Genomic DNA, 16,154 nt, shown 5'->3' with positions numbered 1-16,154 from the left:
TCCATAAGTTTTAATAGGTTATATTCTTATACTTGAATTTTGAGTTTAGTTTCTATTTGGTCTCTAAATTTTTATAGTTTATGCATTTATCTCTTAGTTTGGTTCTCACTAATGCTCACTTTTGATCTTTTATCTTAACTTTCTGTGAATCAATTTAAAATAATTACAATATGATACTTTTTTTTATTAGTTTTAATTGTAGCATAGAATTAGTGAAAACTACTTTAATTACTATTAATTTAATTTCTTGAATTAACAAATTGAAATTAAAGCTAAGGACTGAAAATGAATATTTAGTAATTCAGGATAAAAGTGTAAATCTTGAACCTAGACATCAAATGAAAATAATGTAACATTTGAAATCTAACAAAATAAAATTTAGAAACAGGACTTAACTTAAAAAAAAAAAAACACTCATGAGTAAAAAATGTAATATTTTGAAATTGAAAGACTAAATGGAAACTAGATTCAAAATAAGAGAACGAGAGACAATTTTTTCCATATAAAATATAATAGATGCAATATAATATATATACTTAGCAAATGATACAATGAAGCTCATGTTGGCCTACAAATCTTATAGTATAAGCATTTAATTTAAATAATACTAACAATTCATTGTTGATTTGTTTGTGTCTTGTGCAATAATCAAAGATTTACTGACTTAAAATTGATTGGTGTCAACGTGAACATAGCTCAACTGAATTTATACTATTAAGATTTGAAGTTTGATCTCTCACCCCACATATTATATATATATATATAGAATATCCTTAACTATTTTAGTAGAATAGAAGTCGGTGGACTCAAACCATAGACTTCTTGGTGGCTGAAATATCTATTATGTCAGTTGAGTTATATTCGTTTTGACAATCAAATTCAACTATTGTAAAGGTGGAATATCAAACCATAAATAAAATGTAACATTCTACTTATGTCTAAGCGCACTACCTCGTTTTATATATTATCGCGTTAGAGATGACGATGTCTATCGTAGTTCTAATACGATGGTCATATCTATCGCAATTTTTATTTTTCTCATATTTTGACATGCTTTCGATGAATATTATGATAGAGTGGAGAAAAATAAAGATCTCAATAGATATGATCATCAATTATGATAGATATGACCATCTCTAACAAGATATTTGCAGTGTCAAACTATCCAGTTAAAAAATAATAATAATAAGTTAGGATATTTTAATAGGTTGAACTTTTCAACAAGCACCAAGCAGGTATCTTGTTATGATATTTGAATAAGCAGATTCAAAATTTCCGCGCTTGAAATGATTAACGTGAATGCGAAGATGAACTCCATTTTTCTCACACATTTCTCTGCAGAGCAGACGAAGACGAAGACAAAGAAGAAGAAGAAGCAAAAATGGAGATTTGTGCAGGCGCCATCGTGAATCCAATCGGAGAAAAAATCACCAACTGCACGGTGGATCCAGTTTTCCGGCAACTAGATTACTTGCTCCACTTCAGAAGCAATGTGAATGAACTCAAAGATCAAGGGAAGAAGCTAGTGGAAACCAGAGATTTTGTTCAACACTCCGTCGACACCGCCAAAAGCAATGGAGACGATATCGAAATTATGGTTACCGAATGGTTGAGCATTGCTGGTCAATTTACCGAAGATGTCGATAGGTTTTTCAACGAAGCGAACGGGCGAAGTCTTCGATGGTGGAATATGCTATCACGCCATCGACTTAGTAGAGGAGCTAGTTAAGGCCATTGAAGGAGGGAGTTTCGAGAGGGTTGGGTTTCGTAAACCTCCACAGGAAATTATGACGCTAAACAACAATAAGAAGTTCGAAGCCTTTGAATCTAGGGTTTCGATTCTAAAGGAGATAATCGAAGCGCTTGGTGATGCTAATGCGAGCGTGATTGTGGTTCATGGGATGGGGGGAGTAGGGAAAACTACCCTAGTTGAAGAAATTGCAAGATTAGTCAAGGAGGGAAAGCTTTTTGATGCTATAGCAATGGTGACTGTAAAGCAGAATCCAAATGTTAAGAGAATACAGGGGGAGATTGCTGATCAGTTAGGGTTGAAATTTGAGGAGGAAAAAGAACGAGTGAGGGCCGATCGATTACGTCGAAGGTTGGAGATGGAGAAGAAGGTTTTAGTGATTTTGGATGATGTCTGGATTAAGCTTGATTTGGAAGCTGTTGGAATTTCTAGCCATCACAAGGGATGCAAGATACTTGTAACTTCTAGAAAGGATGATGTGTTTTTCAATGATTTTGGTACTCAGAAAAATATCAAGATCAATATTCTGTCAAAAAGGGAAGCAAGGAATTTTTTCAACAAGATGGTATGTGATCCTGTTGAATCTTCTAATGATACTGATCCTGAAATGGAAGCTGTTGCTACTGAACTGGCAGATGAATGTGGAGGATTGCCGCTTTCTCTTGCAACTGTTGGACAAGCCTCGAAAGGTAAAGGGCGCCCAAGGTGGAACGATGCTTTGCAAGAAATGAAGTTTCCCGACCAACCCAATAACTATGGGGTGAATAAAGCGACATATTTGTCTCTGAAATTGAGTTATAAATCTCTAAACAGAGACGAAGCCAGGTCATTGTTCTTACTATGTAGCTTGTTTCCGGAAGATTATCCAATTAACATCAAATACTTGTTGATGTATGCCATGGGTTTGGGGTTATTAAACAGCATGAGTTCTCTAGCAGTGGCAAAATGGAGAATACTTTCTTTGGTTGATGAGCTCAAGACTTCTCATTTGTTGCTTGATGGGGCTGATAGTGATTTCGTGAAAATGCACGATATAGTTCGAGATACAGCAATTTTGATTGCGTCAAAAACGAAGTCCAAGTATTTGGTTAGACATGGTGCTGGAGAGAGTTTGTGGCCCCCAATGGACGAGTTCAAAGATTACACTGCAATCTCATTAGGCTGCAGTGATCACTCTGAACTCCCAGAATTTATATGTCCACAGCTTAGGTTCCTATTATTGGTGGGAAAAAGAACATCTTTGCGATTACCTGAAATTTTTTTTGCAGGTATGCAGGAACTAAGAGTTTTGGACCTGACTGGTTTATGTATTCAGCGGCTTCCATCATCAATCAACCAACTGGTAAACCTTCAAACATTGTGTCTAGATGACTGTGTTTTGCCGGATATGTCTATAGTTGGTGAATTGAAAAAGCTTGAAATTCTTAGCTTGAGAGCATCTGATATTATTGCACTCCCTAGAGTAATTGGGGAACTTACCAATTTGAAAATGTTGAACTTGTCTGATTGTTCAAAACTCAAGGTGATCCCTGCTAACCTGTTGTCCAGGTTGACAGGGTTGTCTGAGCTATACATGGACAATAGTTTTAAACATTGGAATGTAGGACAGATGGAGGAGGGAAATATTAATGCAAGTATTTCTGAATTAGACAATCTGCCACGGTTAACCACTCTACATGTCCACATTCCAAACCCCATCATTCTACCAAATGCCTCTCTTTTCAGGCAATTGAGTGGTTACAGAATACTAATTGGAGATGGTTGGGATTGGTCAGGCAAGTATGAAACTCCAAAGACCCTGAAACTTAAGCTTGACACAAGCATTCAGAGACAGGATGCAATTCAAGCGCTACTAGAGAATACTGAAGATCTGTACCTGGATGAATTAGAAAGTGTGAAGAATATTCTATTCAGTCTAGACCACAAAGGCTATCCCAAATTGAAGTGTTTGCGTGTCAATAACAATGTTGAGATTGTGAGTGTTGTCAAATCAGATAATATGCAGCATCTACACAGTGCCTTTCCATTGCTGGAGTCCTTATTTCTGAAAAATCTAGCTAAACTTGGAAGCATTTGTCGTCGAAGGCTTCCACAAATGTCCTGTAACTTGAAAAGAGTAGAAGTTGAAAGCTGTAATAGATTAAAATTTGTTTTCCCATCTTTCATGGGCAGAGGCCTTATACATCTTCAAAAGCTGGAGATTAGTGAATGTGATGTCATGGAAACTAGCAAAGAAACAGACATGCATGGTGATAAGTGGGATGAGAAGAACATGATTGAGTTTCCTGAGTTGCGTTCTCTGATACTTCAACATCTACCAGAGCTTATGGGTTTCTATTGTCATGATTGCATAACAGTGCCTTCAACTAAAATGCATTCTCACCAAACAATTTATACTATTGAGCCTCGTTTTCATCCACTTCTCAAGCAACAGGTATGTTATCTATAATATATGGTACTTCTTCCATTATCGTCTTTGAACTAAATGTAACAACCCAGATTTGTACGCATACAGGAAATTAAATGTCAAATATTAAATAGGACGAAATTTTATTTAAAGGGATGAAAATTTAGAAGAAAAATAATAATAATAATGATGAATAATTAGAAATTGGAAATTTATTGGATTAATTGGAAATTTATTCATTATCCAAAAATAATGAATAAGGGAGCAGAATCAGGGAGGATTAATTGGAAGTTGGACACTAGCTAATTTAGGAGACAACGGACAGTAGATAACTTTTGTTTGGACACTACTCATTGGAAGAATTGGAGGTGAATTAATTGCTCATATACTCTTAAAATTTGAAAGAGTTAAAAAGAAGAAGTGGAGTCCACAAGCAGTGAAGGCAACCACGCGTGAAAACTAGCGAAATTGGAGAAAAAAAATTGAAGAGAGCGAGAGTGGAGAGAGTGAGAGTAAAAAGAGCGAGATTCTCAGTGAGACAATGGGAGAGAGCGAGAGCGAGAGCGGGAGGGAGAGCGGGAGCGGGAGCGAGAGCGAGAGCACGACCAGCGACAGCGACAGCGAGAGTCGCGAGAGCCAAACCAGCGAGAAAGTTGGAGAGAGCGAGATTCTGAGAACAAAGAGAGCAAGATTTGGACAGAAGCGTGGATTATGCATTGAATTTGGCCACAATCTTATAGATTATACATAGAAAAACCCTAAAATTGAATACAAACAAAGAATGATGACGTAAGGGCAAACGTTAGCCAAGATTAGATGTCTTATTGAGAGGAATCCTTAAACCCTAAGTAATTTTAAAGAAGCCACCTGTAGGATGATTTGTCACACTGAGAAGAGTTAAAAACTACTATAAATAGGACCCTTTGTCGAAGATTTAACCCATTCTCAAACAAATCTCAGTAACAAATAATCGTGTGAGTGAGGAAGTTCTGTGAGGCTAAAAGAGAAAAGCTATCAAATCATAAAGAATAATAAAGAATAACTAGATCACAGTAAGTAGTTTATCTCACAATCTCTTTAATGTTCTATGGTAGTGTACCTTTATTATGTTGCATGATTATGTTAATTGTTATATTGCATTACATGTTTAGAACACGTTTCTCTACAAGGGACTCCATGCATTATGTTTGTTCACGATTACGTTAAAATCAAGTTTTAATTAGGTATAAGTTATGCTTCCAGTCTAATCTTACGTTTATGTTAATGGTTGATGTTGGATGCGACTCTGGCCCTACTGACTACATGACCTGCTAATCATCAGATGGGTTAGTTTCTGCTTAAGTCCTCATCTTCCTTTCAGGGCGGAGAAATTTATGCTTCCAGGGCTGGCAGGGCATGTATGATTGCACCTCTCCAGGCCTAATCTTACGTTATGTTTACGTTAAGGACTAGCAGGGTATGTATGGTTGCACCCCTCTAGTCCAATATTATGTTTATGCTAATGGTTGATGTTGGATGCGACTCTGACCCTACTGACTGCATGACCCACTAATCATCAGATGGGTTAGTTTTCGCTTAGGTCCTCATCTCCCTATCAGGGCGGAGAGATTTATGTTAAAAGCATAACCGACCACCACATGTTATTATACGTTTTCGATCCCAATCATATGTTTTCATGACATGTTGTGATTGTGCATTTGGTCACTACCCTACGTGAGAACTACTTACTAGGTATATTATATACTCATCCTATATTTTTAGTAGGTAAGGACACAGCGTAGATGGCAGAATTGGACGTCGCTCAAATGGCCAACCATCAAACTCACTATTATAAAGCACATGCATTTTGTACCACCACGCTAATGTTTTATGGATCCTGGTGTTTTGATAAATAAACTTTTTATATAGTTTTTCTATCTAATTAATGATAAATAAACTTTTTATATAGTTTTTCTATCTAATTAATAAAATTTAGATATGTTCTTTGAAATTTTCACCAGAACTCATCTCATGATAGAAAAGTCTAAATATGCATGTCGTAGCGGTCAGATCATAATGTGTAAGGATCCGGTCGTTACACTAAATATATGTTATTGTGTCTAAGGTCTTGACGTTTTCTTCTTTAAATTTTACTCGTAGTTTAAAAACTCTCACTTTAATCTCTTATGTTTTGACATTTTTTTAATTATTACCTTTTTGTTGGTCGAATTGATTGGTGATAAGCTCACATGACATGATACTTGGAGAGTTGGACAAAAATTTGGAGGAGGAAATTGGGTTATTGAAGAGAATATACATATATATATATATATATATTCTAGTGATAAAATTTTATTTTTCTTTTGCCAATTTCTTAGAAAGTTAGGCGAGGAATTAGAAATTATTTTGGTTGGCCTAATTCATCTTTGTTTGTGCCAACTCACTGAGTATCATGCCTAACCAATATTAACATTCACCAACAGAATAAATTATAGGCTAAATATATGTTTTGCTTTTTATTGTTTGGGTGTTTTTCTCAATTTAGTCTCTAATGTTTAAATGTTTCAATTTAGTCCTATTTAACATTTCATAATTGTATCTTCATTGTTAGAAAATATAAAAATTGGCTTGTGGTAAACCGGCTTGTGTACAAACGTGACATGATACTAATTGAGTTGGTAGAGAGTTTGAGAATAAAATTTTTCACCTAGGTGAAAAAGTTTTTCAATTCATCCTATATTTTTAAAAATGTTGCCAAAATTAGGGGAAAAAAATTATTTTAGGAAACATAATTCCTCTTCCAAATTTCTAATGATCACAAGCCAATTTGAACATTTTTCTAACAGAAAGGGTATAATTGAAAAATGTTAAAACACCGGGGACTAACTTGAAAATTTCATAACATTAGGGAACAAATTGAAAAAAATACTTAAATATTAGGAACGAAAACATATATTTAGCCTAATGATAGTTGGAAATGATTGAGAACTAAGACTAGAATTGAAAGTTATAAAAATTTAGGGACTAAATTGAAAATATACCCCCAACATTAAGGATATCTAGCCTTTATCTTTCTATGGGCTTTAATTTTGCAAATCCAACGTTGTGAAATAAAACAATTAGCCATGAACGATAATGGGTCCTGTTTGCTTTCTGGTTAGGATGTTTCTCGTATTCATTCTCTCAGTTATATATTGAGAAGCAAATTGTTCAATGCTTTTATTCTTCTTCTTATTATTATTCATTTCTTTATGTTTTTAATGTTTTGCAGGTTTCCTTCCCCAAATTGGAAACATTAAAATTATATGCTTTGAATATGGGCAGGATCAACTTCCTTCTAGCTTTTATGGCTTTAAAAATCTAACTTCTTTGTGTGGAGAGTTGTGCTTCAATAAAATATTTAATGACAATCAGTGTGGCAAAAAGCCTTGTGAATCTTGAACGCCTTGAAATAAACAACTGTAAGTTGATGACAGCTATAATCATTTCAGAGGATAAAGATCTGGACAACCCTTCCAAATCTACTTTGCAGACCGAGGTACATTTTCAACCTCATCCATACTTTTTCCTTTTAAGTTTAGTTTGTAAACTTCTAGCATAATAAGGTTGTCTTAAAAAAATTTCATTCATGTCCATTAACTTTAAATTATGGACAATATATTTAGTTTCTATTGTTAACATGAGCAACGTGATAAGGACATCACAACAACAAACTACCAAATATTTTTATAATGTTATGATCTTGTCTACTTTGAACATAAATTTTCATAGTTTTGCTTTTGAAATCATCCAAAAAGTTTCATATCAATAAAGATAATTACCCTCACTTCCTTTCTTAACTAATGTGTAATTTTATTTGCACCGGTACTATAGAATGCTAATATAACATACTTGTTAGATAAAAACCGATTGGTTTAATATATAACAAACAAATGGTAGATATAGATGATCTGACAAAAGATAGATCAGAATAGATGCGTTAAATTATTACGTTTATATGTAAATTTTTGATAGATATACTAAATCATCTAATATTTCTATAATAATCATGCCATATCAATATTCCAAAAAAGAGGTATATATATTATTATATTTTCTAAAAAGAACGTTCAGAGGTTTGGATAGAATATTCAAAACTCAAGGACTTCAACTTGTTATCTATTTAAACTGACCATATTATCTTGATTTTTGAGCAAAAGTTATAATTAAACTGAAATGATGAATATAATGCAGGATGTTTTTCCGAGCCTGGAGTCCCTTGTAATCTCTCGCATGGATGCTTTGGAGACATTATGGCACAATGAAGCTTCTTCAGGATCCTTCACAAAGTTGAAAAAAGTGGACATCAGACATTGCAAAAAACAATTACATGCTTAACAGAGTGACAAATCTCGAGAGATTAAACGTTACAGATTGCAGTTCCTTAGTGGAGATTTTTCAAGTGAAAATGCCAATTATCAATGGAAACCAAGTAGCATCCATTGCAGCGAACCATTTGAAAGAGTTGAAGCTGCTTCGTCTACCTAAACTAAAGCACATATGGAGTTCAGACCCTCACAGATTCTTAAGCTATCCTTCTCTGCAACTTGTTCATACAATTCATTGTCAAAGCCTTTTGAATCTCTTCCCAGTATCCATAGCTAGGGATCTCATACGACTCGAAGAGCTTAAAATACAGTTCTGTGGAGTCGAGGAAATTGTTGCGAAACGAGGAGACAATGGAGATGGAGATGGAGATGGAGATGCGTCATTCGTGTTGAGTGGATTGACATCATTGTGTCTTTGGAATTTGTTCGAGTTTAAGAGGTTTTATCCAGGGAGATATACTTTGGATTGTCCATCATTGACATCGCTAGATGTACGCCATTGCAAATCATTCAAGTTAATGGAAGGAACTTTGGAAAATTCATCACTCTCCTCCGCTGTTGAAAAGGTATTTACATTCTCTCTAATTCTTATGTAGTTTAGTGTCCCTTTTATATCATGCTAAGCCTCATGCATGATTGATATCCTATGTTAGGTTGATTTTTCGTTTCTAGTTCTTTTTTTTTTTTTTTTTAAATTATAATTATAATTATTATTATTATTATTATTATTATTATTTATTTTTATAATTGTACTGGTTTTATTAGAACTCAACTTTCGTAACTACACATTGACTTAGCTAAGTTCCTGGAAAAAAAAAACAAGTACTTGAAAACTACCTTTTTTTTGTTTTCAAAATTTTGGCTTAATTTTTAAAAATACTCTTAATAAATAAATAACAAAACAAAGAAATCAATGGGTAGAAGCATTGTTTATAAACTTAGTTTTGAAAAACTAAAAACTAAAAAAATAATGGTTATCAAACGAGATTTTAATTATATATTATAATTTAATTGTTCAATCATATAGTTCAAACATTTCGAATTGTCTAAGTCATTAATTAATAAACCTTTAAATTAATAATAATAACAAGAAAATTTTGGAATAGAAGGAAACGGAGTAGGGACAAGAGGTTTCTCCATTCCCGTTTAGTGTACGTGGATTCTTTTTTTCTCTACTCCCTCCTCCATTCCCTACCTAAATGAAGATTTTCCATCCCATTAGATTTCGTCCTTACGTGAAAAAAGAATCCCTCAATAAAAAACATTATGGGTTTAATTTTTATAATTTTAAGTTTGTAGATGTAATTGTAATAATCACAAATAGTTGAGAGTTGTCTGTGCACTTTACTCTTGAAAACATACATGCATGTTTGTGACATCCTTACTGTTCATTATTAAAATAGTCAAATGCAGTTGATTGATTTTGATTCATTATGGTTATTATTGAAATAGAAGAAAAGAAGACGACACAAGGAGTTTACGTGGAAACCCCTAATTTAGGGAAGAAAAACCACGGTAGAAAAGGACTTATTATTTAATGTCATATTTACAATAGACCCAACCTCAAATATAAATAGAAAGAGGTGAAATCCTAATTTAGCAAATATAGCAAAAATTACAAAAATGCCCTTAGGGCTAATTCAACGTATTTCAACACTCCCCCTCAAGTTGGGGCATAGATATCGACAAGACCCAACTTGCTAATACAAGCTTCAAACGTCTGTCTTGATAACCCTTTCGTAAAAACATCTGCAATCTGTTGGACTGAAGGTACATAGGGAATACAAATAGCTCCGCGGTCTAACTTTTCTTTAATAAAGTGTCTGTCAATTTCCACATGTTTGGTTCTATCATGTTGCACGGGATTATTCGCAATACTGATGGCAGCCTTATTATCACAATACAGCTTCATGGGCCTCGGACTACTCTCGTGAAGATCAGATAAAACTTTCTGCAACCAGATTTCTTCACACACTCCCAGATTCATAGCTCTATACTCTGCATCAGCACTACTTCTGGCCACTACACCCTGTTTTTTACTCCGCCAAGTTACCAAATTTCCCCATACAAAGGTACAGTACCCTGAGGTAGACCTTCTATCAATTACAAATCCGGCCCAATCTGAGTCAGTATATGCCTCGATGCTTCGTGTGTCATATTTCCTGAACACCAAGCCCTTCCCAGGGGTGGACTTTAGATATCTCAAAATTCGAGTCACAGCTTCCATGTGCTCCTCATGTAGACTCTGCATGAACTGACTTACTACACTCACAGCATAGGAAATGTCGGGCCTAGTATGAGACAAGTAAATCAATTTTCCTACTAGGCGTTGATACCTCTTCTTATTCACAGGAACTCCTTCCAAAATACTTTTCAGTTTGCTATTGACCTCAATAGGAGTGTCAATAGGTTTGCATCCGGTCATTCCTGTTTCCTTTAACAAGTCCAGAGTGTACTTCTGCTGAGATACAGATATTCCTGCTTTTGATCTTGCCACTTCCATCCCTAGAAAATACCTTAAACTACCAAGATTCTTGATTTCAAATTCACTTGTCATCCTTTATTTTAGCTTAGCAATTTCTGCCGTGTCATCCCCTGATAGGATGATGTCATCAACATACACTACCAACACAGCAATCTTTCCTAAGGGTGATTTTTTGGTAAACAAGGTATGATCAGAATGCCCCTGAACAAACCCTTGGGACTTAACAAACACGGTGAACCTGTCAAACCATGCCCTAGGAGACTGCTTCAACCCATATAAAGACTTCCTGAGTTTGCAAATATGATTCCCAAACTTAGCTTCGAAACCTGGAGGTGGACTCATATAAACTTCCTCTTCCAACTCACCATTTAGGAATGCGTTCTTTACATCTAGTTGATGTAGGGGGCAATCTTTATTCACGGCAACAGACAGAAGAACACGAATCGTGTTTAACTTAGCCACTAGGGAAAAAGTTTTTGAATAATCAGTCCCATACGTCTGAGTGAACCCTTTAGCAACTAACCTGGCTTTATACCTCTCGAGTGTTCCGTCAGATTTATACTTCACTGTGAACACCCATTTGCAACCAACTGTTTTGAGACCTCTAGGGAGAGCTACTAACTCCCAAGTCTTATTCGCCTCAAGAGCTCTCATTTCCTCCATTACTGTTGCTTTCCACTCGGGAACTTCCATGGCCGCATGTACACTGGTAGGTATTGTTAGAGCATCTAGCTGAGTAGTAAAAGCCTTAAAAATAGAAGATAAGTTACTATAGGTCAGAAAACTATGCAAAAGGTATTTTGTACATTACCTGGTTCCCTTTCTCAGAGCAATTGGCATATCCAGAGTGGTATCATAGTTGTCAGTTTTCGTCTGTCCCTCTTCAGTAGCAGACTTTTGAGACAATTCTGCATCTTCTTGAGGATCTTTCAGCATCTCATTACTTCCTGAAGTTTCAACCTTCTCTGAGCTCATTTCATCATTTTCTATGTTCCCAGACTTTTCTTCAAGACTCTCCTTTGAAACAACAGGATCTTGAACCTGAGTTGGTTCCGACGCTTGGACACTTTCCGATGGAACACCAGAGGTTTCCTGAATTTCCTTTCTAAGATTCCTCCTATAGTATGTTATCCAAGGCACTTGTCTAGTAGGAAGAACCGACACGAGAACAACAGGAGCAGAATTAGGTTCAAGACTAGGTAGACTAGGTCCAGGAATATTGGGACTAGGCTCAGGTTCAGGAATATTCGGACGAGGCTCAAGATTGAGGCTAATGGGTATGGAGTACGTGGATTTGGACCTGTTAGTCTCTTCATTCGTGGTCTCTCCCTGAAGATGACTAACGGGAAAGAACGGTTTATCTTCAAAGAACGTGACATCCATAGTGACAAAATATTTTCTAGAAGATGGATGAAAGCATTTATAGCCTCGCTGATGAAGGGGATACCTGAAAAACACACATGTTTTAGCTCGTGGAGCAAACTTAGTCTGGTGTGGACCATGAGTATGAACAAAGGCTGTACACCTAAACACATGAAGAGGAACCTCAGGAATAAGACGGGTAGACTGATAGGACTCTTTGAAGCACTCAAGAGGGGTTTGAAACTTTAGAACTCGTGAAGGCATTCTATTAATTAGATGAGCTACGGTAAGAACTGCATCTCCCCACAAGTACGAAGGGAGAGATGCTGGAATTATCAAGGAACGAGCAACTTCAATGAGATGGCGATTTTTCCGTTCAGCCACCCCATTTTGTTGTGGAGTATATGCACACGAGTTTTGATGGATGATCCCTTTTGACACTAGGAATTCCTGAAAGGTGTGGTTGACAAACTCACGACCATTGTCACTTCGGAGAATGGCAATCTTTGTGTTGAACTGTGTTAATACAGTGGTATAGAACTGCCTGAAGGTAGATAAAACCTCGGACTTATCAGCAAGGAGATATGCCCATGTAAGTCGGGTATGGTCATCGATGAAAGTTACAAACCACCGTTTACCAGACAAGGTAGAGATGCTTGAGGGACCCCAACCATCACTGTGGACTAGGTGAAAAGGCTGGGTAGGTTTATAGGGCTGAGAAACAAACGACACGCGAGGTTGTTTAGCACGTATACAGACATCACAAGATAATGAAGAAACATTCACATTATAGAATAAATGAGGAAATAAATATCGCATATATTGAAACTAGGATGTCCAAGACGAACATGCCACAATAAATAATTTGTTTCAGATATAGTAAACGAAGATAAAAGACTAATCCTAAACAAGCTTCTGGAGGAAGCATCTACAGAAAGGAAATATAGGCCTCTGTCATATCGAACAGTGCCAATCGTCTTCCCCGAGCTCAAGTCCTGAAACAAAGCAGTATCTGGTGAGAAGACAACTCTACAGTTCAAATCTTTTGTTATTTTTCTTATTGATAATAAGTTGTAAGAAATTTTGGGCACATGTAAGACATTTTACAGAGTTAATCCCTGAAATGGTGACAGTCTGTCTTTTCCAGCAACAGAAGCGAATGACCCATCCGCAATTCGAATCCTCTCATTTCCAGCACTTGGATAGTATGAGAGAACCCGATCGGATGAGCCAGTCAAGTGATCAGTCGCTCCTGAATCCAGAATCTATAACTCATTCCCTTCAACAAGGAAACTAAAAGATTGAGGGTTACCTGATTGAGCAACTGTTCTGATCCCTATGGTACCTGAATCACCAGGATTGGTCACTGGAGGTTGTGTCTGAGGTTGTGCAGCCCCCTCAACTGATTCACCCACTAGAGCACGCCCAGATTTCGACTTGTCATTCGAAGGGTGACGTTTACCATTTGGAGGGCGACCATGCAATTTCAAGCACTGATCCTTCGTGTGCCACTGTTTTTTGCAATGCTCACAAACTGGGGGTGTTTTATTATTCTGTTTATCACCATCAGCTCCAGCGAACTTTACCCCGAAGGCAGCTGACTCTACAGTGGTAAACCCGGCCCGTTCATTATACTCGATCTATCTTCTTCCAATCTAACTTCTGAACAGACCTTCATGAGAGACAGAATTGGTTTCTGCCCTAGTATTCTACTACGAACTGTATCAAATTTGGGGTGCAGCCCGGCAAGAAAATCATACACACGCTCAACCTCTTCTATCTTGGAGTATTGAATTCCATCTTGTGGGAAGTTCCAAATGATCTCCCGACATAGATCCATTTCTTGCCATAACAATGACATATTGCTGAAGTATGACGTTACATCCATGCTCCCTTGTTTGCATTCGTGAACCTGTTTACGTAGAGTATACAGGCGGGATGCGTTCTGACGCCTCGAATATAACCGTCGGACTGCATCCCAAATATCTCAGGCAGTGGCGGAATAGAGTAAAGGTTTCCCGATTTTTGGTTCCATGCTACTGATTAACATTGACCGGAGCAAAGAATCCTCTGCCTTCCAGACACGCTCTTGAGGATCCCCAGGATTCGGTCGTGGTATCTCTCCAGTTAAATATCCAAACTTATGGCATCCCTCAAGAACCATTTTAATTGTTTGGGACCAAGAGAAGTAATTTTGCCCATTCAACTTCTCTCCCGTGATCATTCCTGCAGAGTTTCCAATTGTTCCAGATAAAAAATTATGAGTTGGAAGAGTAGGAAACATTGATACCGGATTTTCTGAATACATCGGGGAAGAATCATGGCCATTCAATCTGGCTCCCAGGGCGACCATCTGTTGCTGGAGACTAACTAATTGTTGTTGGAGTTCCCCATGAGATACAGATCTGGAATTTTTCTGTCTAAAAACCATGGGATTTTCTTCAATGAAATCACCCATTCGAAACTGGGGCTGAACTGGATATGCATGAGGAAGAAGCTGTCCACCATGGTACTGTGAAGAAGCTACTGCCGGAAGTCCACAAGCGGCAAAGTTCGACAACCGTGACCGGCGCTGCTCCCAGACGGCTGTGATGGTGGGTAACGGACAGAAGGCTCGGCGATCGACTGTGAGGTTGAAGAAATCGCGTCGATCTGACCCGACCCGGCAACTGGAGCAAACCCATGACCATCTGGTGTAGATCCGGTTCTGTGTGACGCCAATGTACCAATCGGCTGTAGATCGATCGCGTGCGCCGGCTGGGGAACGTGCAAGGCTGAGACGGTTGCATGCGAAGTCGAGGGTCCGATCGGTTATGACCCGTTCACGTGCGCTGGCTGGAGCGAAGTCGAGAGTCCGATCAGTTGTGAACCATTTATGTGCGCCGGCTGGAAACCGTGACCTTCCTCGATGGTGTTCGGTTGGAACGGCTGAGATTGGAAGCTAATCGGCGCGCTAGCTGGAGCAAGCCCACCACCTGTTGTTCGGCTCGCCAGCTGGATCTGTTCGGCTGAGCCACCTGGGATGATGGTTCGGAGATAGCGGTCAACCGCTGCTTGAATCACAGCCTCATTAGTCAGGTACCTTCACCTATCAAGTTTGATGACTGAGTTTCTTCTATCGGGGCTAGGGTTTCATCACCTTGCTCTGATACCATATTGAAATAGAAAAAAAGAAGACACAAGGAGTTTACGTGGAAAACCCTAATTCAGGGAAGAAAAACCACGGTAGAAAAGGACTTATTATTTAATGTCATATTTACAATAGACCCAACCTCAGATATAAATAGAATGAGGTGAAACCCTAATTTAGCAAATATAGCAAAAATTACAAAAATGCCCTTAGGGCTAATTCAATGTATTTCAACAGTTATAATAATAGGTTGAAGATGATCAATCTAATTCCCTAAGAGAGAAGTTAGAAAGAAAAGAATCAGATGTGTTGAAGGAGACATCCACAAGGAAAGAAGAAATAACAACCATAGTGCAAGATGTAGTTGAAGCTGAGTTAATTGAATTAAGAGCTCAATTACAAGCTCTTGTGATGGTTCAAAATCAAATGATGGAACGCTTAGCCCAAATTACAATAATTGCTGATGAGACTGTCTCAAAGTGATTTGTATGCCTCCTTTGATAATGTTTCTATTTTATTGAATTTCTCTTTATCTCTTGTAATATTAGATATTTATCATGTGTATATTCATCATTTATATATGTAAGATTTTTCTTCTTTTTTTTAGTTGGTGTTTGTTCTATATAAGAAGACCTTATCTTTAATTCATAATATAGAAGAATAAGATTACACTA

General features: G+C 37.1%; 1 protein-coding gene across 1 annotated transcript; it reads left to right on the top strand.

Annotated features, from left to right (window-relative positions):
- The first annotated feature begins 559 nt into the window (after positions 1-559).
- LOC120080438 (disease resistance protein At4g27190-like) lies at positions 560-16,154 on the top strand. The gene is given in 8 exon segments (XM_090314286.1): positions 560-1,716; positions 1,718-4,184; positions 7,408-7,456; positions 7,459-7,507; positions 7,509-7,674; positions 8,370-8,497; positions 8,499-9,069; positions 15,730-16,154. Coding segments are annotated over 8 exon segments (3,999 nt in total). The 5' UTR covers positions 560-1,381; the 3' UTR covers positions 15,964-16,154.

This window comes from Benincasa hispida, chromosome 6, assembly GCF_027475165.1.
Source record: "Benincasa hispida cultivar pf3 chromosome 6, pf3_genome.v1.1, whole genome shotgun sequence".
Lineage (NCBI taxonomy): Eukaryota > Viridiplantae > Streptophyta > Magnoliopsida > Cucurbitales > Cucurbitaceae > Benincasa > Benincasa hispida.
This window is presented reverse-complemented; position numbering and strand designations above follow the sequence as displayed.